This window comes from Octopus bimaculoides, chromosome 7 (genome assembly GCF_046866305.1).
Source record: "Octopus bimaculoides isolate indiv1 chromosome 7, ASM4686630v1, whole genome shotgun sequence".
In the NCBI taxonomy this organism is placed as follows: domain Eukaryota; kingdom Metazoa; phylum Mollusca; class Cephalopoda; order Octopoda; family Octopodidae; genus Octopus; species Octopus bimaculoides.
In genome coordinates, this window is record NC_142934.1 from 97,662,674 (window position 1) to 97,685,096 (window position 22,423).

General features: G+C 38.1%; 1 protein-coding gene across 1 annotated transcript in view; it reads right to left on the reverse strand.

Moving 5' to 3' along the window:
• LOC106868847 (transmembrane channel-like protein 5) overlaps window positions 1-22,423 on the reverse strand; it is a 103,086-nt gene that overhangs the window by 45,727 nt on the left and 34,936 nt on the right. Inside the window, exon 2 of the mRNA XM_089355716.1 lies at window positions 11,603-11,680. Coding sequence (XP_089211842.1) covers window positions 11,603-11,645 — 43 coding nt within the window. The 5' untranslated portion in view covers window positions 11,646-11,680. The remainder of the gene's footprint in view (window positions 1-11,602; window positions 11,681-22,423) is intronic.

Below are 22,423 nucleotides of genomic sequence, written 5' to 3' on the forward strand. Positions count from 1 at the left end.
TCACAGTTCAACAGGAGCTAAACAACATCAACAACAATAACAAAAGACACAGTAAGATCTCAAATAAACTTACAGAGAATCAGTTTTACAGATATACTTAAAAATAGAAGTACCTATGAAGTGAAGTAAAGAATTTGCTCAGCCATCTAGCTAGATAAAGGGATTGGTTTGTGTTTATTAGCTCAAGACTTGGTTGCAATGTAAATTGGCTACTGTACAAAAAGGTGAAAGCAATTCAGAGAGTTGTTGCCCCTGATGTTGAGAAAGGTTCCCCTCTTAATTCAAAAGTAGACTTCACGAAGTATGTGTAGAAAGATGTGATGATGAAACATAGGCACTGACCAGGGAAAATCTGCAGAAGCTAGCTAAAAATATGGTGAGTGTGATCCATTGACTAAGTAATATTGACTTGCATGAGAAGCAGAACACATGCAAACTGAGGGGTTAGTTTTTAAACTGGCCATATCTGGCCACAATAATCTACCTGTTTTATCTTCAAACTGGCCAGATCTGACCTCTCACATTTACACTACAATATTATTCTAAAAGTAAACAAACACATCATTGAAATCTCAAAGTTAGAGAGTAAGGCATAGCTAATTCACATCAATGTAAATAAATAAGTATTACATGAATAAGTACACACAAATAAGCTTACACTCTCAGTGGTTGGTGTTAGGAAGGGCATTGAGCCACAGAAACCATGCCAAATCAGACAGGAGCCTGATGCAGCCCCTCGGCTTACAAGCCCTGGTCAAACCCTCCAACGCATGCCAACACAGACAACAGATATTAAATGATGATTTGACAAAAGTATCATCAGCTGAAATATATTGAAGAGGCAATTGTTCTCTGTAAATATAAATGTATAACTTCAAAAGATGATGAGAGTTGGGCAAGAAAGTGCTGTGTGCTTTTGCTAGGGGTAACTGTGAAAGAGAATTAGTAAAATCAGATCATGAAATCTTTCGAGTGAGATCTTTGCCGGTGCCCTTGAACTGGCTCATGTGCGGGGCCGTCGTAGGATTTTCGAGCGAGATCGTTGCCGGTGCCCCTGGACTGGCTCATGTGCAGGCGACACATGAAATCTTTCGAGCAAGATCATTGCCAGTGCCCCTGGACTGGCTCTTGTGTGGGGCCGTCGTAAGATTTGCGAGCGAGATCGTTGTCAGTGCCCCTGGACTGGCTCATGTGCGGGTGACACATGAAATGCAACATTTTGGGCGTGACCGTTGCCAGTGCCGCCTGGCTGGCCTTCGTGGGATTTTCGAGCGAGATCGTTGCTAGTGCCCCTGGACTGGCTCCTGTGAGGGTGAGATCGTTGCAGGTGCCCCTTGGACTGGCTCATGTGCGGGCGACACATGAAACCTTTTGAACGAGATCGTTGCCGGTGCCCCTGGACTGGCTCTTGTGCGGGTGACACATAAAATTTTTCGAGCGAGATCGTTGCCAGTGACCCTGAACTGGCTCTTGTGCGGGGCCATCGTAGGATTTTCGAGCGAGATCATTGCCAGTGCCCCTGGACTGGCTCTTGTGCAGGTGACATATGAATTTTTTTTTTTTCGAGCGAGATCGTTGCCAGTGCCCCTGGACTGGCTCTTGTGCGGCTGGCACATGAAATGCACCATTTTGAGCGTGGCCGTTGCCAGTACTGCCTGACTGGCCTTCGTGCCGGTGGCACGTAAAAGCACCCACTACACTCTCTGAGTGGTTGGCGTTAGGAAGGGCATCCAGCTGTAGAAACTCAGCCAAATCAGATTGGAGCCTGGTGTTGCCATCTGATTTCACCAGTCCTCAGTCAAATCGTTCAACCCATGCTAGCATGGAAAGCGGACGTTAAACGACGATGACGACGTGATATGAAAAATGAAAAGTTTTGAAATTCTCTATTGCAGATCCAACCAAGGCCAGACAGGATAAAGGTGGTTGATGGTGACATCTGTTATTGTTTGGAAGGGAAGGTTAACATTTCTCGCTTGGTAAATAAATTTCATATTTCAACAAGTACAAAACAAACAATTTTTTGTATATAAAACACCGAACCACAGTTAAATAATGAAGGCTTGGGGAGAATTAATAATTGTTATCTCCTGGAATGTGACACAAATATGTGCAAAAATACATTTTTTGGCAATATGTTAGTGTTGGTGTTGCTGATGATGACGATGATGATGATGATGATGATGATGATGATGATGATGATGAGGGGGAGGAGAAGAAGAAGAAGACGAAGAAGAAGAAGACGAAGAAGAAGACGAAGAAGAAGACGAAGAAGAAGGAGGAGGAGGAGGAGTAGGTTGTGGGCAATGAAGAAAGTGGCTATGATACAATTAGTAATTGGTGCACTTGGAAGTATCAGCACTCAACTATTAATATGGCTGAAAAAGATTGGTACAAATGTAAAAGGTAGAACACCTACAAAAATCAACATTGCTTGGAACTGCAAGATTTCTCTGCAGGGTTCTTGAAGCATGATCAGTAAACAAGTGTCACCTTAGTTTGCTGGCAGTGGACAACTGACACTTTCCATCATACCCAGCAAAATAAACTGAGAGTTTTCATCAAATAATAATAATAATACAGTTCTATATTTAAGAGATGAGGAATTATGTACATTATTTACAATTGACTGATATTTGTCCTCATCTTGTTTGTTGTTAACACAACGTTTCGTCTGATATACCCTCCAGCCTTCATCAGGTTTCTTGAAGAAATTTCGAACCTGGGTTCTCATTCCTAAGGTATTTTTCGATGTTATTATTATTATTATTATTATTATCATTATTGCCCATGGGCATATGGCGTAGTGGTTAAGAGCACGGGCTACTAACCCCAAGATTCCGAGTTCGATTCCAGGCAGGAACCTGAATAATAATAATAATAACATTGAAAAATACCTTAGGGATGAGAACCCAGGTTCGAAATTTCCCCAAGACACCTGATGAAGGCTGGAGGGTATATCAGCCGAAACGTGTTAACAACAAACAAGTTGAGGACAAATATCCATCAATTGTAAATAATGTAAATAATAATAATAACAATGATAATTATTTCTAATTTTGGCACAAGGTCAGCAATTTTAAGGGGATTCTTAACATAGACACAAGCTATACCAGTTATAAACTACAGCTTAGAAACGTTGTTTTTAAGCATTTGGTCAATCCAGCTGTTGGTATTTCATAGACGTTTTTTGCTTGTGACAGGTCATATTCTCCTTGCATGTGTAGTAGGTAGGTTCCGTATGTTAATGTGTATAATAATAATAATATTTAGTAGTAGGTAAAGAGAATAGAAAGTGCCAGATAATTGACTTTACCGTCCCAAATGATGAGAAAATCAATATGAGAGTTATAGAGAAATTAGCAAAGTATCAGGACCTAGCCATAGAGTTACAGAGACTGGACAGTGCAGGTAAAATGTATCCCAGTAATTATAGGTGCATTAGGAACTATCACTAAAGATTTGAACAGATTAATAGAGGAAATAGGCATAAAACCCAGTTTATTACAGCTCCAGAAAACAGTGTTATTAGGGACAGTTAAGATACATAGGAGGGTTCTTGGCATCTAAGGTTATTTGTTGTTGCCCAATGTTAGGAATTTTTCTTTTCCAACAGTCTAATCTGTTGTGAGTACATGAATAATAATGATGATGATGATGATGATGATGATAATAATAATATGAACAGAAAGAAAAATTTAAACAAGAAATGAATAAAAAAAAAGAAAAAGCATAGAAGGAAAAGAAAATGTATGGTCAGTTTGCAAGAGATGTGAACGTTAAGACAGATGCCGAGGACCGGTAGCTATGGATGAGGAGGAGTGACAATAATAATAATAATGGTCTGCAACATAAACACAAGGTCACTACTTTCAGTTGACTAAATTGACCTAATACTCGACTAGTGTTCATTTTCTCAAAATGTTTTATATTTAAACCCAGACAAAAAAAAAAAAAAAGAAAAGAAAACTCTGAAGACATTTCTGTCCAGTGTTCCACCAATTTTGCATGTCCAATGCCCTAATAATTGTCTCCAGTATATCTATAAGGCCTGGAATTTGGAAGAAGTAATTAGTTGATTACACCCATCCTAGTACTTCACTGAGACTTTATTCTATCAACCCTGAAAGGATGAAAGGTGAAGTTGATCTCAGTGAGATTTGAACTTAGAATGTAAAGAGCTGCAGGAGTGGCTGTATAGGCACAGGGGTGGCTGTGTGGTAAGTAGCTTGCTTACCAACCACGTGGTTCTAGATTCAGCCCCACTGTGTGGCACCTTGGGCAAGTGTTTTCTACTATAGCCTCAGGCTGACCAAAGCCTTGTGAGTGGATTTGTTAGACGGAAACTGAAAGAAGCAATTTCAGGGGAGGGGATAAGTTATTTACAATGACCCCAGTGCTCAGCTGGTACTTATACTATTGACCTCAAAAGGATGAAAGGCAAAGTTGACTTCAGTACAATTTGAATTGTAGATCAGAGATAAACAATACACAAGGGATATTGTTTCAGATGAGAAGTGGGCACTTTTTGTAATACTATCCAAAGAAACCTTAGAAAACAAACAGTTAGGATTGTCATGATTGCTATGTTTTTAATCATATCTTTTAATCAAAGTCAAGCTGTGATTAATGTACAACCAGAGCATTGGCTAATGTAATTCTAGATACACTGTACAAGGTAAAAATTTGATTTTAAAAAAATGAGAGATGATCACAGCTGCAATAACTGTGTGTATAGGTCTGCTCATCCTAACTGTCTTTTATTTAAACAGTGTATCAAGACTTCATTATCCAGTGTATTCAGCTTTTTAAGGTAGTAAAAGTATGAGGGAGGAGTATGTGAAAAATTGTTGTTTAGCCACGGGACAGGCTTGATTGATAAGACACATGATTAAGGCTACATAATAACTACCATCTAGTCTTTTGTTTTTAGATATAATGTGTCTAAGACAACATCATATTGAGATTATTGACCTTAGTGAGATTTGATCTCATAACAGTAAGAGCTGTAACTAAATACAAGGAATGTTGTCTAATACCCGAACCCACATTTTTGAGGTAGTAGTTTAGTTGATATCAATGATCCCAGTACTTGACTGGTATTTAATTTTATCAATCCTGAAGGGGTGAAAGTCAAAGTTGTTTGTGGAAGGATTCAAATTCAGAAGACAAAGACCCAAGACAAATATCTTAAGGCATTTTTCTTGATTCTCTAATGGTTCTACTAATTCACTGCCCCAATTATAATTGTTTCAAACTTTGGCATAAGGCCAGCCATTTTAGGGGATGAGGTTAGTCAATTATATTCACCCCAGTACTTGGCCAATACTTTATTTTATCAACTGAAAAGGACGAAAGGCAAAAGTCATTTTGGCAGGATTTGAACTCAAGAGTGTAAAGAACTGGAAGAATGTCACTAAGTATTTTGTCCATAATGGTAATGATTCTGCCAGCTCACAGCCTTCAATAATAATAATAATAATAATAATAAAAATAATAATAATAAAAATAATAATGATTTCTTTTAGCTGTTTATTTGCCACCAAGGATGATGAGAATGATACAAAGACAGACATAATGTGTTGGGATTTGTATAAAACTGAATGATTAAAATAGAAGTATACATGGTATACAGTATTATAATAGCAGATGATGATGCTATCTCCCTGGTACAGGAGGAACTCTAGGGCTAGTCAAAGAACCCCACAATCCAAAACCTTGAACATAAAGAGCAAGTGCCCTTTCTAATGGTTGTTCTTTCACTTACAGACTTTTGCTTTAGTCTCATCCATTCTTGCTATTTCCACTGTTCTCGCCCACATTTCAATAAATTCACTCAATGACAGCATCTCCCTCTTCACCCCCACATATTTTTGAAGAAAAACTTGTAAAAGTTGATGAGGGCTCTACCAAAGAGGAAAGTCTGTCTTTATATCTCACCGTACGACTTCTCTGGTGATAGCCATTAGATAGAACTGCCTTTGCTGCCTAGTTGAAGGATGTCAACAGAGCAATTATCAAGATGAACTCAGCAGACATCTGGATCCATCCTATAAGCAACAGTAGTTGTTTGACATAGCAATGCCTGAACACTGAACAAGTGCATGTAGAACAGTTTCATTGCCCTTGTATGCATCTTGGATAAGCCCATTTGACAGCACTTCAATGCCTGTGTAGTGTACCATAAACTAGTAGCATTTCTCATAGTACTGCCAGGTTAAGGGCTTCTGAAAATTATTCATATTAGATCTCGATCTAAAAGTCCTCTGGAACAGACTAGCTAGGTCATTTTCATCAATGTCCACAATTTTCCTGAGAATGTTTGTCACTCTTTGCCACATATCATCAAAAGACTGCTAGAGTAGCATATCTACCAATCCTGTTTCCAGACTAGTAGACCACTTAACAACATTCTAGATGCTAGGCACTTGGTCTTGGTTTTTGCTTCACTCAGGGTTGCAGCTCTGTCAAAGTGATAAACTGTTAAAAAAAGTTATTTATTGAATGCTACCCATATCTGTTCACTGTTTAGGAATACTTTGCAGGAAGTGCAGTCACAGCTGCACTATCTGTGTATCAGTTGATTATATTGACCTCATTAAAATGATAAGTAAAGTCTACAACTGCAAGATTCAAAATCAAAATGTACAAAAAGGTAATTAAATTCGCTTCTGTAACAAAATACAGTATAGCATTTGGTTAACTGTTCTACTGATTCTGCTTTCCACCACTATTGATAATAACAACAACAACAACAACAATAATAATAATGATGATGATGATGATGATGATCCTTTCTACTATAAGCACAAGGCCTGAAATTTTCAGGGAGGGAACTAGTCGATTATATCAACTCCAGCACTCAACTGGTACTTCTTTCATTGACCATGAAAGGATGAGAAGCAAAATCAACTACAGCAGAACTTGAACTCAAAACATAATGCTGGAAGAGAAGCTATGAAGTATTTTGTCTCGCGTACTAGTGATTCTGCAAGCTCACAACCTTCGTAATAATAATAATGTTTTCATTATTAATCACCAAGAGTTGACAAAAACATTGAGGTCAGTAATGAAAAAGCAGGTAAAAAAATAAAAAAATAACAGAAACAAAGAATTCCTCAAAAGGAAACATTGGAGGGCCTTTAGTGGAAACACACAAAACAATGATTACTCTGACAACTAAGGTGAATGTCCTCTCCTAATTATCCTCTAATCTGAAGATGTATGCTCAGAATAGGACCCATTCACTTGGACCGTGTTTACCACTCTCATCCACCTTTCAACAAATTTGCTGGAAGCAGTACTTCTCTCTCCATCCTCACTTTCTTTTTCAAGAGTAACATGAACAAATTGATGAAAGCTTGACCAAGGAGGAAGGTGTGTGCCTTCATCATTTTTAGTACTGTCCATACTCAATCTAGCAAAACAAATAGAATGAAAACTCCCTCACTTGAAAAACATGTAAGATTTAGCAACAGGAAGAACATCCAACTGTAAAACAATACCTCAGTTATTTCTATTCCAGCCACATCATTGTTTAATGTTAATATCATCATTGTTTAACATTCGCCTTCCATTCTTGCATGGGTTGGACGGTTTAACAGGAGCTGCCCTTCTTAACACCAACCACCCAGTCGAGTGGACAGAGTGCTTTTTCATGGTACAAGCACAAGTGAGGTTAGTCTTGGCATGGTTTTACAGCTAGATGCCCTTCCAGATACCAACCACTTTCCAGTGTAGACTGGATACTTTTTGCATAGAATGGAAAAATAGACATTAAAACCTACAAAGTATATACACAACAGGCTTCCACACAAGTTCCACCTACCAGGTTCCACTTAAAAGTATAAGGGTTAACCTGAAGCTATATTAGAACTGGATGTTGTAAAGAAAGCTTCGTAACCCCAGTCATGTTTGTGTCCAGATTAAGATCAAACTCTGAAACTTGTGGTTGTGAAGCAAACTTCATAGCCCCACAAACATGACTCTTTCTCTTTCTTTCTTTTACTTGTTTCAGTCATTTGACTGCGGCCATGCTGGAGCACCGCCTTTAGTCGAGCAAATCAACCCCAGGACTTCTTTGGAAGCCTAGTACTTATTCTATCAGTCTCTTTTGCCGAACCGCTAAGTTACGGGGACGTAAACACACCAGCATCGGTTGTCAAGCGATGGTGGGGGACAAACACACACACATATATATATATATATATATACACATATATACGACGGAATTCTTTCAGTTTCCGTCTACCAAATCCACTCACAAGGCTTTGGTTAGCCCAAGGCTATGGTAGAAGACACTTGCCCAAGGTGTCACACAGTGGGATTGAACCCGGGACCATGTGGTTGGTAAGCAAGCTACTTACCACACAGCCACTCCTGTTTACTTGCTTTATTTTTATTGTTAGGGCCAATGGATGAGCCTTCTTCTTCAGAATATTTTCCCCTTTTTGAACATGCATGTTGTATCAAACTCCTGGTGGGAGTGGGTACTTCTTAAATATCATGACTTTTGAAAAGGGTCATAACACACCTTTCTTCTACTGTCTGATTATTATATTACTAACTTAACATCTACTTTTCCATGCTCACATGCGTCAGGTGGAATTTTTGAGGCACATTTTCTATGGCTGGATGTCCTTCCTATTGCCAATATCTAAGTCATATAAGAAATCTTAAGGTATTTGAGTGAGCCAAATCTGTCTCAAACAGCATTCTAATAACTTCAATATTAAATTCACTAGTGAAGTCCTATACTGCAAGCATCAGATGATCATCAGCACTACACCAAACCTCATCAAAGTTTTGCCCATTTAGTACTGTACATCTTTCGCTGGCTAGCTGCTACTGCATTTCAATGACCTACTTAATATCTCATTCAGTGTTGTTTGTTAACTTCGGCACTGTCCAACATGAACCAACCACTGCTACCCACAAATCTACCTAATCCACCCATCCTCACATCCAAACCCCAATCCATGTCCTAACAGAAAGGCCTAAAAGTCTTCTGCACCCAACCTTTACTGTCTTCAGCTTTTCCCTCCACCCATTTCTTTCGTATTCTTCCCACAAATCTGCATACTTTCCTGATTTTTTGTTTTGTTCTCTTTTTTGCTTCCTATGCCATCCTATGGAACTGTCAGTTTCATGATAACTGTAAAACATGCCTACATAGACACAAGAACCAGATCAGATTTCAAAGTCATGTTAACCACTTCTGTTAGCATTGTTTGCTTCCTTTTCTCATCCAGTAACACTAGCCACCCAGCTTCCACTGCTATCATACCACAAACACTAAGAGAGACAACACTCTTCCTATCTCTTTTCTTTTGTCCTTCCTTCCTAAAATTAATACTTTTTGCACATTGTGGTCTCTAATTTTTCGTCATTTGCATGACATTGAAACTAACCCTTCCACTAGCTGCTTAGAGTATTTGATTGTGTCTCCAAATATAGGCTGAAAACAAGAGCTCTACATCAGTTCTCAATAAGATGGAAGGACCTCTTCAGTTTCGCTCACAGATTTTTTTTTTTTTAATAATAAACAGTTTGAAACTTCGTATACTGGTGCAATTTTTCATGCTGAACATGGTTTACTTTCAACGTCTTTGACAAAATTTCGTATTTTAGAAGTTATTTTCTGTTAAAGTTGTCATATTTGGGTAATTTTAACCAACCAATGACGTGTATTCAGCCAAAGAAAACTACTGCTATATACGATAATAATGGAAGAGCAAGAACTTCTGGGTCATCTCTACTGAATGCCACCACTCTGTTTGATCTATTTTATTTTTGTTTACTGCCTGTGTTGCATATTACATGCTTTTTTTTTTGTTTGCTCTTCAATTGCCTTTTTGTACATTTGCATTTTCACTACTTGTACAAAGAGGCCCCAAAAAAAGCATGTAACATGCAACACAAGCAATAAAAAATAAAATAGAACAAAGAGAGTGGTGACATTTAGTAGAGATGACCCAGAAGTTCTTGCTCTTCCATTACTATCACATACAGCAGTAGCTTTCTTCAGCTGAATACACGTTGTTGATTGGTTAAAATTACCCAAATAGAACTTTAACATGAAATAACTTCTAAAATACGAAATTTTGTCAAAAATGTTGAAAATAAACTATGTTCAGTGTGAGAAATTACACCAGTATATGAAGTTTCAAACTTTTTAGTTTAAAAAACAATAATTTAAAAATCTGTGAGCAAAACTGAAGAGATCCAGATGGAATGGGCATGGCTGTATTGACTTTGATCATAAATCAGCTTGATTTGTCTGTATATTCACATCAAGTTCACTGGCCATACTGTCTATACACTGTCAACATGGTTGGAGGCATAGGAGTGGCTGTTTGGTAAGAAGTCTGCTTCCCAATCAGATAGTTCTGAGTTCAGTCCCACTTCATGGCATCTTGGACAAGTGTCTTCTACTTTAGCCTCAAGTCAACCAAAACCTTGTGAAAAGATTTGGTAGATGGAAACTTAAAAAAGCTTGTCATCTATGTATGTGTGTGTGTGCGTGTGTGTGCGTGCACGCACACACAATTTTGTGTATCTGTTTGTCCCTCATTACAGCTTGACAACCAGTGTTGGTGTATTTATGTACTTTGCAATTTAGCAGTTCGGTAAAAGAACCCAACAGAATAAATACCAGATTTACAATAAATAAATAAATAAAAATAAAAGGACTGAAATTTCTCAAGGAGGTACCCCAGCATGGCCACAGTCTAACAACTGAAACAAGTAAAAGATAAAATATAGTCATACAGGAGTGGCTATAGGTGCAGTAGCGGCTGTGTGGCAAGTAGCTTGCTTACCAACCACATGATTCTGGGTTCAGTCCCACTGTGTGGCACCTTGTGCAAATGTTCTTCTGCTATAGTCTCGGACCAACCCAAGCCTTGTGACTGGATTTGGTAGAAGGAAACTGGAAGAAGCCTGTTGTATATCTGTGTGTGTGTGTGTGTGTGTGTGTGTGTGTCTGTGTTCCCCCCCCCCTGTCACTTGACAACCAATGCTGGTGTGCTTATGCCCCCAAAACTTAGCGGTTCAGCAAAAGATACCGATAGAATAAGTACTAGGCTTACAAAGATAAGTCCTGATGTCAGTTAGTTCAACCAAAGGCAGTGCTCCAGCATGGCCACAGTCAAATGACTGAAACAAATAAAAGAGCAAAAGAGTAAATTACGTCTCACTCAAAAGCACAGCCCATGACCACTGACATATATTTCTACTGTCTATTCCACAAATGTAACACCAACAATTCTTTACACATACTCCCCCATCACATCTGGGAATACAGAAGAGCAGAAGTGAATTCAAAGAGTAGAACAGCTGAATCAAACACATCCTGTAATTAGCCAAAATTAACACTTACTCCCACCCTAACTCTAACCCTCATGTCAAAGGTTGAACAGACAAAAACAAATAAATACAAACTTTTTGCTTAAATAGAGGTCAAGGGTGATAAGGTAGGGGAGGAGATGGTTTGAGGGATATGGTCAGGGAATGGTACAAGAGTCAATACAGAGAGGATACATTGTGGAATTAGCAGGCACACACACACACACACACACACACACACACAGAGTCTACTCACCATTTATAAATGGCATAGCATACACGTTCTCTGCAGTTGCCATTTTGGTATTTTCGCTAGTCTTTCTTCTTTAAATATCTGAATAAAATAAAATAAAATTAATTTGAATTGACAGAATTCATACAAATTGACGGAGTGTTATTTTGACTAATTTACATATCTTACATAGCATAGAGCAGTGGAAAGGTTGTTATTGGAATTCCAACCACGTTTCGTGGTTTGCTACCTCAACAGCTCCTTTATAGGATCCAGTGGTTAATAGACATCATCAGAAGGAACCATGTCCGTTTTCGGTTTCGGCTCCTACTCCTCTACCATTTTCAGCATGGCGCCTCCCCCCTCCTTTCAGAGGTGTCTTCAGCTCTGGTGTTGAGTGCATTTCTTCTTTCTCCTTTTTTTCTTCTGTTCCCTGGCCTCTTCAATGCAGTGTCAATGGGTGTCAGCGGGCGACTGACCAACCTGCCAAATTTCCCTTTAAATGCTCGCTGGTAGGCTCTAGCAGCCAGCACCAGCCAGTTGTCACATGACACTATCTAAACTTCATCTGACCAACGGAGGCAAAAAGGTGCATAATCTTAGCCTGTGCCCTCTCTAAACCTGCCTTCCAATAGTGTCGTGTTAGCTTCAGTTCCAGCAGACAGAGCCGACCAGCTGTTTGGTGGTACAAGCCTTCGAACCAGGAGGAAGAGGCGCCATGAATGAGACCGCTACCTGTCAATCAGCAATGCTGCTTTTTCACCTCTACTAACAATCAAACAAGTCTAAAACAGTTGTTACTTAACTCTTTAGCATTCAGGTTCTTCTGTCAAATGTGTAGTAACGCTGTGCGAATGCGTAGTCTCACGCATGCGTGCAATTCAACAACCAAACGTTCCCGCTCAATTCATTCTCTTTCTTGCTGGCCAGCAATAGAGCATGGACGTGTCAAGCAGTGTCTCCAACATTCCAACCTGGAGACAGTCTCTTTACGTGTATAGCTGTCACTCTCCATCTTTCGGACTTACACTCGACAGCTCGCTCACATCTACATAACAACGTCCCAACAACTATGCTCACACACACAGAAGCTGTAACAACAAGAGCTAATGATGTATATATTTACCACCTGAATAAATGTTGTTTAAGTTGATAGTCTGGAGTTCAGCGTTCCGTTTAATTTCTTAATTTGTGTATTACTTTGTAGCTTCAAGGTATCAATGATGTGATTGTATACTTTCAGAATGACATTGTAGGGTAGGTGTGATAGGCCAGATCAGGCCAGTCTGAACATAAAACAGGTAGAATATTGGGCCAGATATGACCAGTTTAAATGCTAAAGGGTTAAGCAATACAATGCATTACATCATCCACACGTTTCAATTATTCTTTTAAAAATAACAGATGCAGACATGGCTGTGTGGTTAAGAAGCTGGCATAGTTGCAAGTTCCATCCCACTGTGTGACACTTTGGGCAATTGTTGTTTACAGCTTCAATGAATATTGACAAATGCCTTGTGAGTGAATGTGGCAGATGGAAACTGTAATGTTAGTAATATTAGTAATATTAGTAGCAATCAAAAGCATGAACCGTGCAGTCTAGTAATATGTGTGTGTGTGTGTGTGTGTGTGTGTGTGTATGTGTGTGTGTGTGTGTGTGTGTGTAAATATATATATATCTATAATATAATTATGGTGCTGCAAAGCATCAGCTTCACTACATATAGGAGTCAAATGAACCACTAAACCACATAGAGCTCACTTAAAACATGCATGGTGAAGGGTAAGTGGCAAATAAAAATTGATATATAGATATATATAGGCGCAGGAGTGGCTGTGTGGTAAGAAGCTTGCTTCCAAACCATATGGTTCTGGGTTCAGTCCCACTGTATGGCACCTTGGCCAAGTGTCTTTTACTATAGCTTTGGGCCGACCAAACCTTGAAAATGGATTTAGTAAACAGAAATTGAAAGAAGCCTGTTGTGTATATATATATATATATATATATATATAAATATATACATCTATGTTTGTCCCCCCACCATCTCTTGACAACCGATGTTGGTGTGTTTATGTGCCTGTAACTTAGCGGTTCGGCAAAAGTAACTGATAGAATAAGTCCTGGAGTCGATTAGACCGACTAAAGGTGGTGCACCAGCATGGTTGCAGTCAAATGACTGGAACAAGTAAAAGAGTAAAAGAATGTATACATATTTACATTATATACATTATATATGTACGAAGGGTGTATAAAAAGTCTTGAGCCTCAAAAAAACAAAACATGGTACAAGACTTCTGATGAAGGTACAAGACTTCAAGGCTCAAAACTTTCCATACACCCCTCATATATGCATGTGTGTGTATAACATGATAATAGTTTTTTTTTTTTAATGTTGAAAAATTCTCCCAACTACATTTTCATTCTTATAGTTGTGCTAAGTCTAAATATCCTGTTTGCATTAAAGAAAGGTTCAAAATGGTGATGACAATATAAACAGATTATTGTGTTTGACTCATTATGAATCACCAATGCTGTTTTTGTTACTATTGTTATCTTCAAACCTACCTGTTCAAGTATTTGAAATAGTTTTATTCACTAAATGTTCATTGAACTATACTCTTTTTCTTTACTTTTGTTCAATTTGTTATGTTTTTCTTCTTACTTTTATTAATTTTTTTTTTTTTGCTTTTTACAGTTGTGTCACTTGTACAATGTATGTATGTATGTTTGGTAGCTATTTTGGATGTGTAAAACGTAATGTGTACAAATAATATTTTCAAAGTCTGAAAAGCAAATTTGTATTTTTTTTACTAACATCTGGGTACTTAAGGCAGGCTTTCCTTAGATAATGATTCTTTTTATAAGAATTCCAAAGGAAATTTCATTTGGTAATATTCTTTCATTCTTTTACTTGTTTCAGTCATTTGACTGCGGCCATGCTGGAGCACCACCTTTAGTCGACCCCAGGACTTATTCTTTGTAAGGCTACTACTTACTCTATCGGTTACTTTTGCTGAACTGCTAAGTTACAGGGACGTAAACACACCAGCATTGGTTGTCAAGCGATGTTAGGGGGACAAACACAGACACACAAACATATATACACACACATATATATATATATATATATACAGATATACGACGGGCTTCTTTCAGTTTCCGTCTACCAAATCCACTCACAAGGCTTTGGTCGGCCCAAGGCTATGGTAGAAGACACTTGCCCAAGGTGCTACACAGTGGGACTGAACCCGAAACCATGTGGTTGGTAAGCAAGCTACTTACCACACAGCCACTCCTGTGCCTACATGAATAATTTTGAAGAGAAAACTGTTAACACACTTAGTCTGTTTTTATGATCTGAGATCAAATTCTGCTGAGGTCAACTTTGCCTTTTATCCTTTTAGGGTCGATAAAATAAGTACCAGTTGAACACTGGGGTAGGAATAGTAGACTTACTCCCTCCTCTGAAATTAATAGTCTTGTGCCAAAATCCGAAACCATTATTAAGGTGGCAAGCTGATAGAATCATTAGCACACCAGACAAAATACTTAATAGCATTTTATTCATCTTTATGCTCTGAGTTCAAATTCCACTTAGGCTTATATTGTCTTTGAACCTTTCAAGGTCGGTAAAATAAGTACCAGTTGAGTTCTGGTATCAATATAATTGACTAGCTCCCTTTCACAAAATTTCAGGCTTTGTGATTATAACAAAGGATTATCATTACTGTTATCATTATTAAGCTGGCGCTGGGTTAACTGCTTAGCAGCATTTCATCTATCCTTAGATTCTGAGTTAAAATTCTGCTGGGGTTGATGTTGCCTTTCATCCTTTCAGGGTCAATAGAATAATTACCAGTTGAGTACTGGAGTCGATGTAATCATCTATTTCCCTCCCCAATATTTCAGGCCTTGTGCCTATAGTAGAGAGCATTGTTAAGGTGGCAAACCGGCAGAGTTGTTAGGATGTGAGAAAAATGCTTTGTGGTATTTGTTCCAACCCATGTTCTGAGTTCAACATCTGCTGAGGTTGACTTTGCCTCTCAATTTTTTGAGGTTGATAAAACAAGTGTCTGTGGAACACTGAGGCTGACTGCCCCACATCACCACTAGAGTTTCCGGCTTTGTGCCTATAATAGAAAGGATTATTCATCATCATCATCATTCAATGTCCATTTTCATACTGGGGTTGATGTAATCAACAAGTCCCCTTCCCCAAAGTTTCAGGCCTTGTGCCTTTAGTAGAAAGATTATCATTATTATTATTACTAAGAAGGTGATGAGCTGGCAGAATCGTTAGCATGCTGGGTGAAATGCTAAGCAACATTCTGTTTGTCTTTATGTTCTGAGTTCAAATTCCACTGAGATCAGCTTTGCCTTTCATCCTTTCAGGATTGATAAAATTAGTATCAGTGGAGCATGGGGATCGATGTAATCAACTTACCCCCTACCCTGAACTTGCTGGCTTTGTGCCAAAATTTGAAACCACTAATATAATCAGTAAGGCAGCATCGGCAGAATTGGTAGCAACATTTCCTCTAGCTCCTTATGACTTGAGTTCATATTCTGTTGCGATTCATTTTGCCTTTCATCCTTAATTAACCCAAGGTTATAATAGAATTGATTTGCACAAGGAAAACAGATGTTACAAAGCAAACTTCTTAACCATACAGTCATGTTTGTACCCTGTTTTCTTTTTCTTTTTATTTTATATGCATGCCTCTTTTATAAAATGATAAAAAAAAAAATAAAAGGTAAAAACCAGCTGTATAAATTTCATCCTATTTATGAAAATAAAACTTAAAAACCAACAATACAAACATGAAATAAAGTAGAAACACTAAAAAATCACATTAAGAAGTTGGTTTTAATTTATAGTAGGATAGCCAGATTTAAGTTTTATGTCAATTGAGGAACTTACGAGATTTCTATGCAACAACTAACTTTTTCCTTATATAATATGGGTGTTATTTACATAACCTTCTTCTTCCGCTAGAACTGGCAAACATTGACATTTCACTCCTAATAGCAAAAGAAGTGAAGCTGCAAGTTATAATATACTTGTCAAAAAGGTTGTTATTTCCAAATTAAGGATTTCAAAAGACTAATTGCCAGCATATTTTGTGTCAGACTATTTTACCAAACAGTTTATTAAATGGTAAAAACTTTAGTTAATAGGAGGCCTTCTTATTTAAAGAGCATGTTAAAATGATAGACTAAATGTCTTTTTCAAAATTGAAGCTGTTACTACTTGCCTAAATTATACTTTACAATAAATCATATAGAAACAAGAAGCTAGAATTATACTATTCATTTTTTTAAACTTTTTTTTTATCATGATTTGTATTTTCTGTGTGTGCATGTGTGAATGAGAGAGGGGGGGGAGAGAGAGAGAGAGAGAGAGAGTGTGTACGTGCGTATGTGTGTGTGTGTGCCAGTAAATATCAACTGAAATAAATAATATAACTAAATAAAAGTACATTTATGGAACAGACATGATCCCTGACCTGTCTAAAAGGCAGTAAGAACAGACTTGGATTGCGATGACCCAAGCAAACCAAGCCAGCATGGAGACAATGATGAAGACAATATATTATTATCATCAAGTCAGTGAGCTGGCAGAATTGTTGGTACACCAGGCAAAATGCTTATTGGTATTTTGTCTGTCTCTACATTCTGAGTTCAAATTCCATTGAGGATGATTTTGTTTTCATCGAAATAAGTACCTGGCATAGTGCCAAAATTTGAAAGGATTATTAAGGTGGCAAGCTTTCAGAATCATTAGCATGCTGTCCAACCTTATATTCTGAGTTCAAATTCCACCAAGGTCGACTTTGCCTTTCATCTTTTCAAAATTAATAAAATAAGTACCAGTTGAGCGCTGGGAATGAGGCAATTGATTAACTCCCTCCCTGACAATTTCAGGCCTTGCACCTATAGTGGAAAGGATTATTATCATTACTATTGATTTAACTCAGGTTTGTTCTTATTCCTTGTAGAATTTATGTTGGGTAGCCTTAGTTACCGACAAGCTTTCAAAAGTCTTTCAAATGCTTAAAACCCCCCTGATAATCTTTCCTATCCCTTAGAAGCAAACTTTCTGTAGAAGCTCTACAAGAAATTATTGTTATTTACTAAGGCAGCAAGATGGCAAAATTGTTAGCACACCAGGTAAAATGCATAATGGCATTTCATACGTCTTTATGTTCTGAGTTCAAATTCTACCGACATCGACTTTGCCTTTCATCCTTTCAGGATCAATAAAATAATTACCAGTTGAACATTGGGATCGATGTAATCAACTCATCCCTTCCCCAAAACTGCTACCCTTGTAGAAAAATTTGAAACCATTATTATTATTATTATTATTATTATTATGATAAGGCAGCATGCTGGCAAATCATTAGTATGCCAGGCAAATTGCTTAGCAGCATTTTGTCTGTCTTCATGTTCTCAGTTCAAATTTTGCTAGGGGCAACTTTGCTTTTTATCCTTTCTGGGTCAATAAATTAAGCACCGGTTAAGTACTGGAGCCAAAGTAATTGACTTAGGCAATACCCTCAACATTGATGGTCAAAATTTGAAATAATAATGATGATAATCATCATTATTATTATTATTATTATTATTATTTCACAAATAGCTTTCACTGCAGGACATTTCCTTCATCTTCTCTAGACAGGAAACCACAACAACAACTTTGGCATCTTCTGACTATATCTCCTCCACCTCTAACAACACTAACCAACACTGATGCTACTAAGGGGTGTTCAAATTCTTCTGGCCAGTACTGTAACATGCTTTTCCCTTCTGTTATTAATACAGTCATCACAGCAAACCAGTATCAAATGCAAGCACTCAAACCATGCAACATTTGCTCTCACTTCTTATCTTTCTCTCACTTTCTCTACCATGATGATGATGATGATGATGCAGTCACTGCTTCATTCTATAACTCACAAATCACTGCTCAGTTAACCATCCTAAGCTTAATGTCCTCCGGGTAGGACAGAGTGGCACTCCGTTGCTTACGACGTCAAGGGTTCCAGTTGATCCGATCAACGGAACAGCCTGCTCGTGAAATTAACGTGCAAGTGGCTGAGCACTCCACAGACACGTGTACCCTTAACGTAGTTCTCGGGGATATTCAGCGTGACACAGTGTGACGAGGCTGACCCTTTGAATTACAGGCATAACAGAAACAGGAAGTAAGAGCAAAAGTTGTGGTGGAAGAGTACAGCAGGATTCGCCACCATCCCCTGCCAGAGCCTCGTGGAGCTTTTTAGGTGTTTTTGCTCAATAAACACTCACAACACCCGGTCTGGGAATCAAAACCGCGATCCTATGACCGCGATCCTATGACCACGAGTCCGCTGCCCTAACCACTGGGCCATTGCGCCTCCACAGGACATAGTGGATTTAGCCACAGACCCACAATAAACTATACCCAATGGAAGGCATTGTACTTACTTTTAAGTCCTGTACTTTTTCTATTGATCTGTTTTGCTGAACTGCTAATGTACAGGAACACAAACAAGCCAACATCAGTTGTCAAACGGTGGTGGGGACAAACACACCACACACAAGATGAGCTTCCATATTAATTCTTTCATAAGGTATTGACTGGCCCAGGACTATTAATAGAAGACACTTTCCTAAGGTGCTGCATAATGGGACTGAACCAAAGGTTACATGATTCCAAAATGAACTTCTGAAACACACGGCCTGCCTTTGTTATTCTGGCATGAAATCCATTTGCTCCATACAAATCCCAGGTCATTCAATGCACAGCACCAAACACCATTCCAAGTTTGTTTCTGTCACCTCACCTGCTTCCCCTACATTTCCTACAGATGCATACATGCACACACACACTCTCCCTCTCTCTCTCTCTCTCTCACACGCACACACACACACAACCACCATCACAGACATTCATTTAAAACTGGTGATTCACACTACTACTACTTTGAGCAACTTTAGTGCATGTGTCTTTTCAACCAAATTCTAATAGGTGTACATATATATGCAATGTATATGTATGATGAGTGTTCGTGTGTGTGTGTATAGGTATATGTAAAGTGAATATATATATATTTATATAAAAGTATATATACATAATGTGCATGCATGCCCCAGACACAGTAAAGTGGAAATATTCAGTTATGTCTATTTGTAAGTCTCAGTGCAAATCCTGTTGGTGTCAGTTTAGCCTTTCTTTCTTTCAGAGACATTAAGACATTGAAATAATTGTACTAGGAAAATACTGAAATCTGAGTCATTTAACCCTTTAGTGTTCAGATTACTTCGCCAAATGTAATACATACTCATTCACATTGATTTGAATTATCCATGTATAACCTTTGTTGTTTTGATATATCAACGGTGTGATTGCTTATGTTTTGAAAGTCATTGTTAGATATAGGAGAGAGGCCAGATTTGGCCAGTTTGAACATAAAACAGGTATAAAATTTGGGGCTAGATTTGGCCAGTTTAAATGTTAAGACGTGTACCTTTGTCAATATTAGGAATCACCACATTCTAAGATATGGTGAATGTCTGTTGGCACCTGGAATGTCATCAGGTGCTCACTGCCCTCTACCAGTTGAGAAATATGGTCAGTGGAAGTTCTATAATATCAATATACAGAAATATAGTGATGGGTAAGAACAATGACATTCTTAGGGAAACTCTAGGCGCTGACAAGGACGAACTCACTGTTTCAGAGGATATTTGGACCTGGTACTACTTCCAGAAATTCCTAGCATGGCAGTACTAAAATTTCTGGCCTTGTGCCCATAGTAGAAAGAAATAATAATTATTATTATTGTGGCCGTTGCCAGTACCGCCTGACTGGCTCCCGTAGGATTTTCGAGTGAGATCGTTGCCAGTGCCCCTGGACTGGCTTGTGCGGGTGGCACATAAAAGACACCATTTCGAGCGTGGCCGTTTTCGTGTGGGTGACACGTAAAAGCACCCACTACACTCTCTGAATGGTTGGCGTTAGGAAGGGCATCCAGCTGTAGAAACTCTGCCAAATTAGATTGGAGCCTGGTGTTGCCATCCGGTTTCACCAGTCCTCAGTCAAATCGTCCAACCCATGCTAGCATGGAAAGCGGACGTTAAACGATGATGATGATTATCATCATCATCGACTTTGCCTTTCATCTTTTCTGGGTCGGTAAATTAAGTACCAGTGTAATCAACTAATCCCCTCCCAAAAAATTTCAGGCCTTGTGCCTCTATTAGAAAGGATTATCGACATCATCTTTAAAACAGTGAGCTGGCAGAATCATTAGCAAGTTGAATAAAATGCTATGCGGCTTTCCTTCTGACCCTTTATGTTCTAAGTTCAAATTCTGCTGAGGTCAATCTTGCCTTTCATCATTTTGGGGTTGATTAAATAAATACCAGTTGAGCACTGAAGACAGTGTAATCAGCTTATTCTTTCCCATAAAAATTGCCAAAATTTGAAACCATTATTATTGTTATTACTTATTTCTTTATTACCCACAAGGGGCCAAACATAGAGGGAACAAACAAGGACAGACAAAGGGATTAAGTTGATTACATTGACCTCAGTGTGCAACTGGTACTTAATTTATCGACCCCAAAAGGATGAAAGACAAAGTCGACCTCGGTGGAATTTGAACTCAGAGCGTAATGGCAGACAAAATACCGCTAAGCATTTCACCTGGCATGCTAACGTATCTGCCAGCTCGCTGCCTTTATTGTTATTATACTTCAATGCTAATGCCTGCAGAATAGAACTTCAAAATGTCTACTTGAAAAAACCTGCATGAGGGATAAAATATGGGAACAAACTTAAAGATTTGACAGCAGTCTTAGCCCATAAAAATTAAACAAACCACATTTTGTTTAAGTATATATTAATCAACCCATTTGAATGGATCATCAGGTACAGTTTGGAACAGTTGGAATGTTATGATGGTAGAAATTAAATAAACAAACTTAATGGACATATTTTTTTAAGGAAGTCTTGCAAGAGAGACATTTTAATGATAGCATTATAATAAAGGAAACCTTGTTATTATGTTTCTTAGCTTTTTTTTATACTCCTCTCTCAATACCATATCAATAAGTTTCTTTACGGCCAGTCCCGTCCCCGCCACTCTCACTCCTAATATGCTATTAACTTGTACATAGACCACTACACTATGCTGTACTTCCTGTATTTACTAAAATGTCAAGCTATGTGTAAAAGCACAAAGGTTTCTGTGAAGTTATTCATATTTATTTATCAACTCATAACTTCTTATCTTTTCATCATAGTGAACTAAAATATTGAAAATCAAAATATTCATATATTTATTCATTATTGTTAGTACATCCATTCTGTTACTTGTTTCAGTCATTAGACTGCAGCCATGCTGGAGCACCACCTTAAAGATTTTTAGGGATCTTTTTTAAAACGGGGGCCACATTTTTCATTAATGTTTTACGTAGTGCTTTTGGTACCGAAAGACTTTCAAACTTCGTATACTTATCTATTTTGTGTTATAGAACAGAAAAATATTTTTGTATTCGAATTTATTTCATGTAAAAAATTGTCTTATTTCGATAATTTCAACCAATCACTGACGTCCATTCAGCCGATATACATTAAGTGCCGACTACATAAACAAACGATTCTTCGTTTTATTTGCTTTTTTCATTTTAAATTTGCTTTAACCCTAACCCTAACCCTAACTCTAACCCTAGGGTTAGGGTTAGGGTTAGGGTTAGGGTTAGGGTTAGGGTTAGGGTTAATTGTTTCAGAATCGTTTGTTTATGTAGTCGGCACTTAATGTATATCGGCTGAATGGACGTCAGTGATTGGTTGA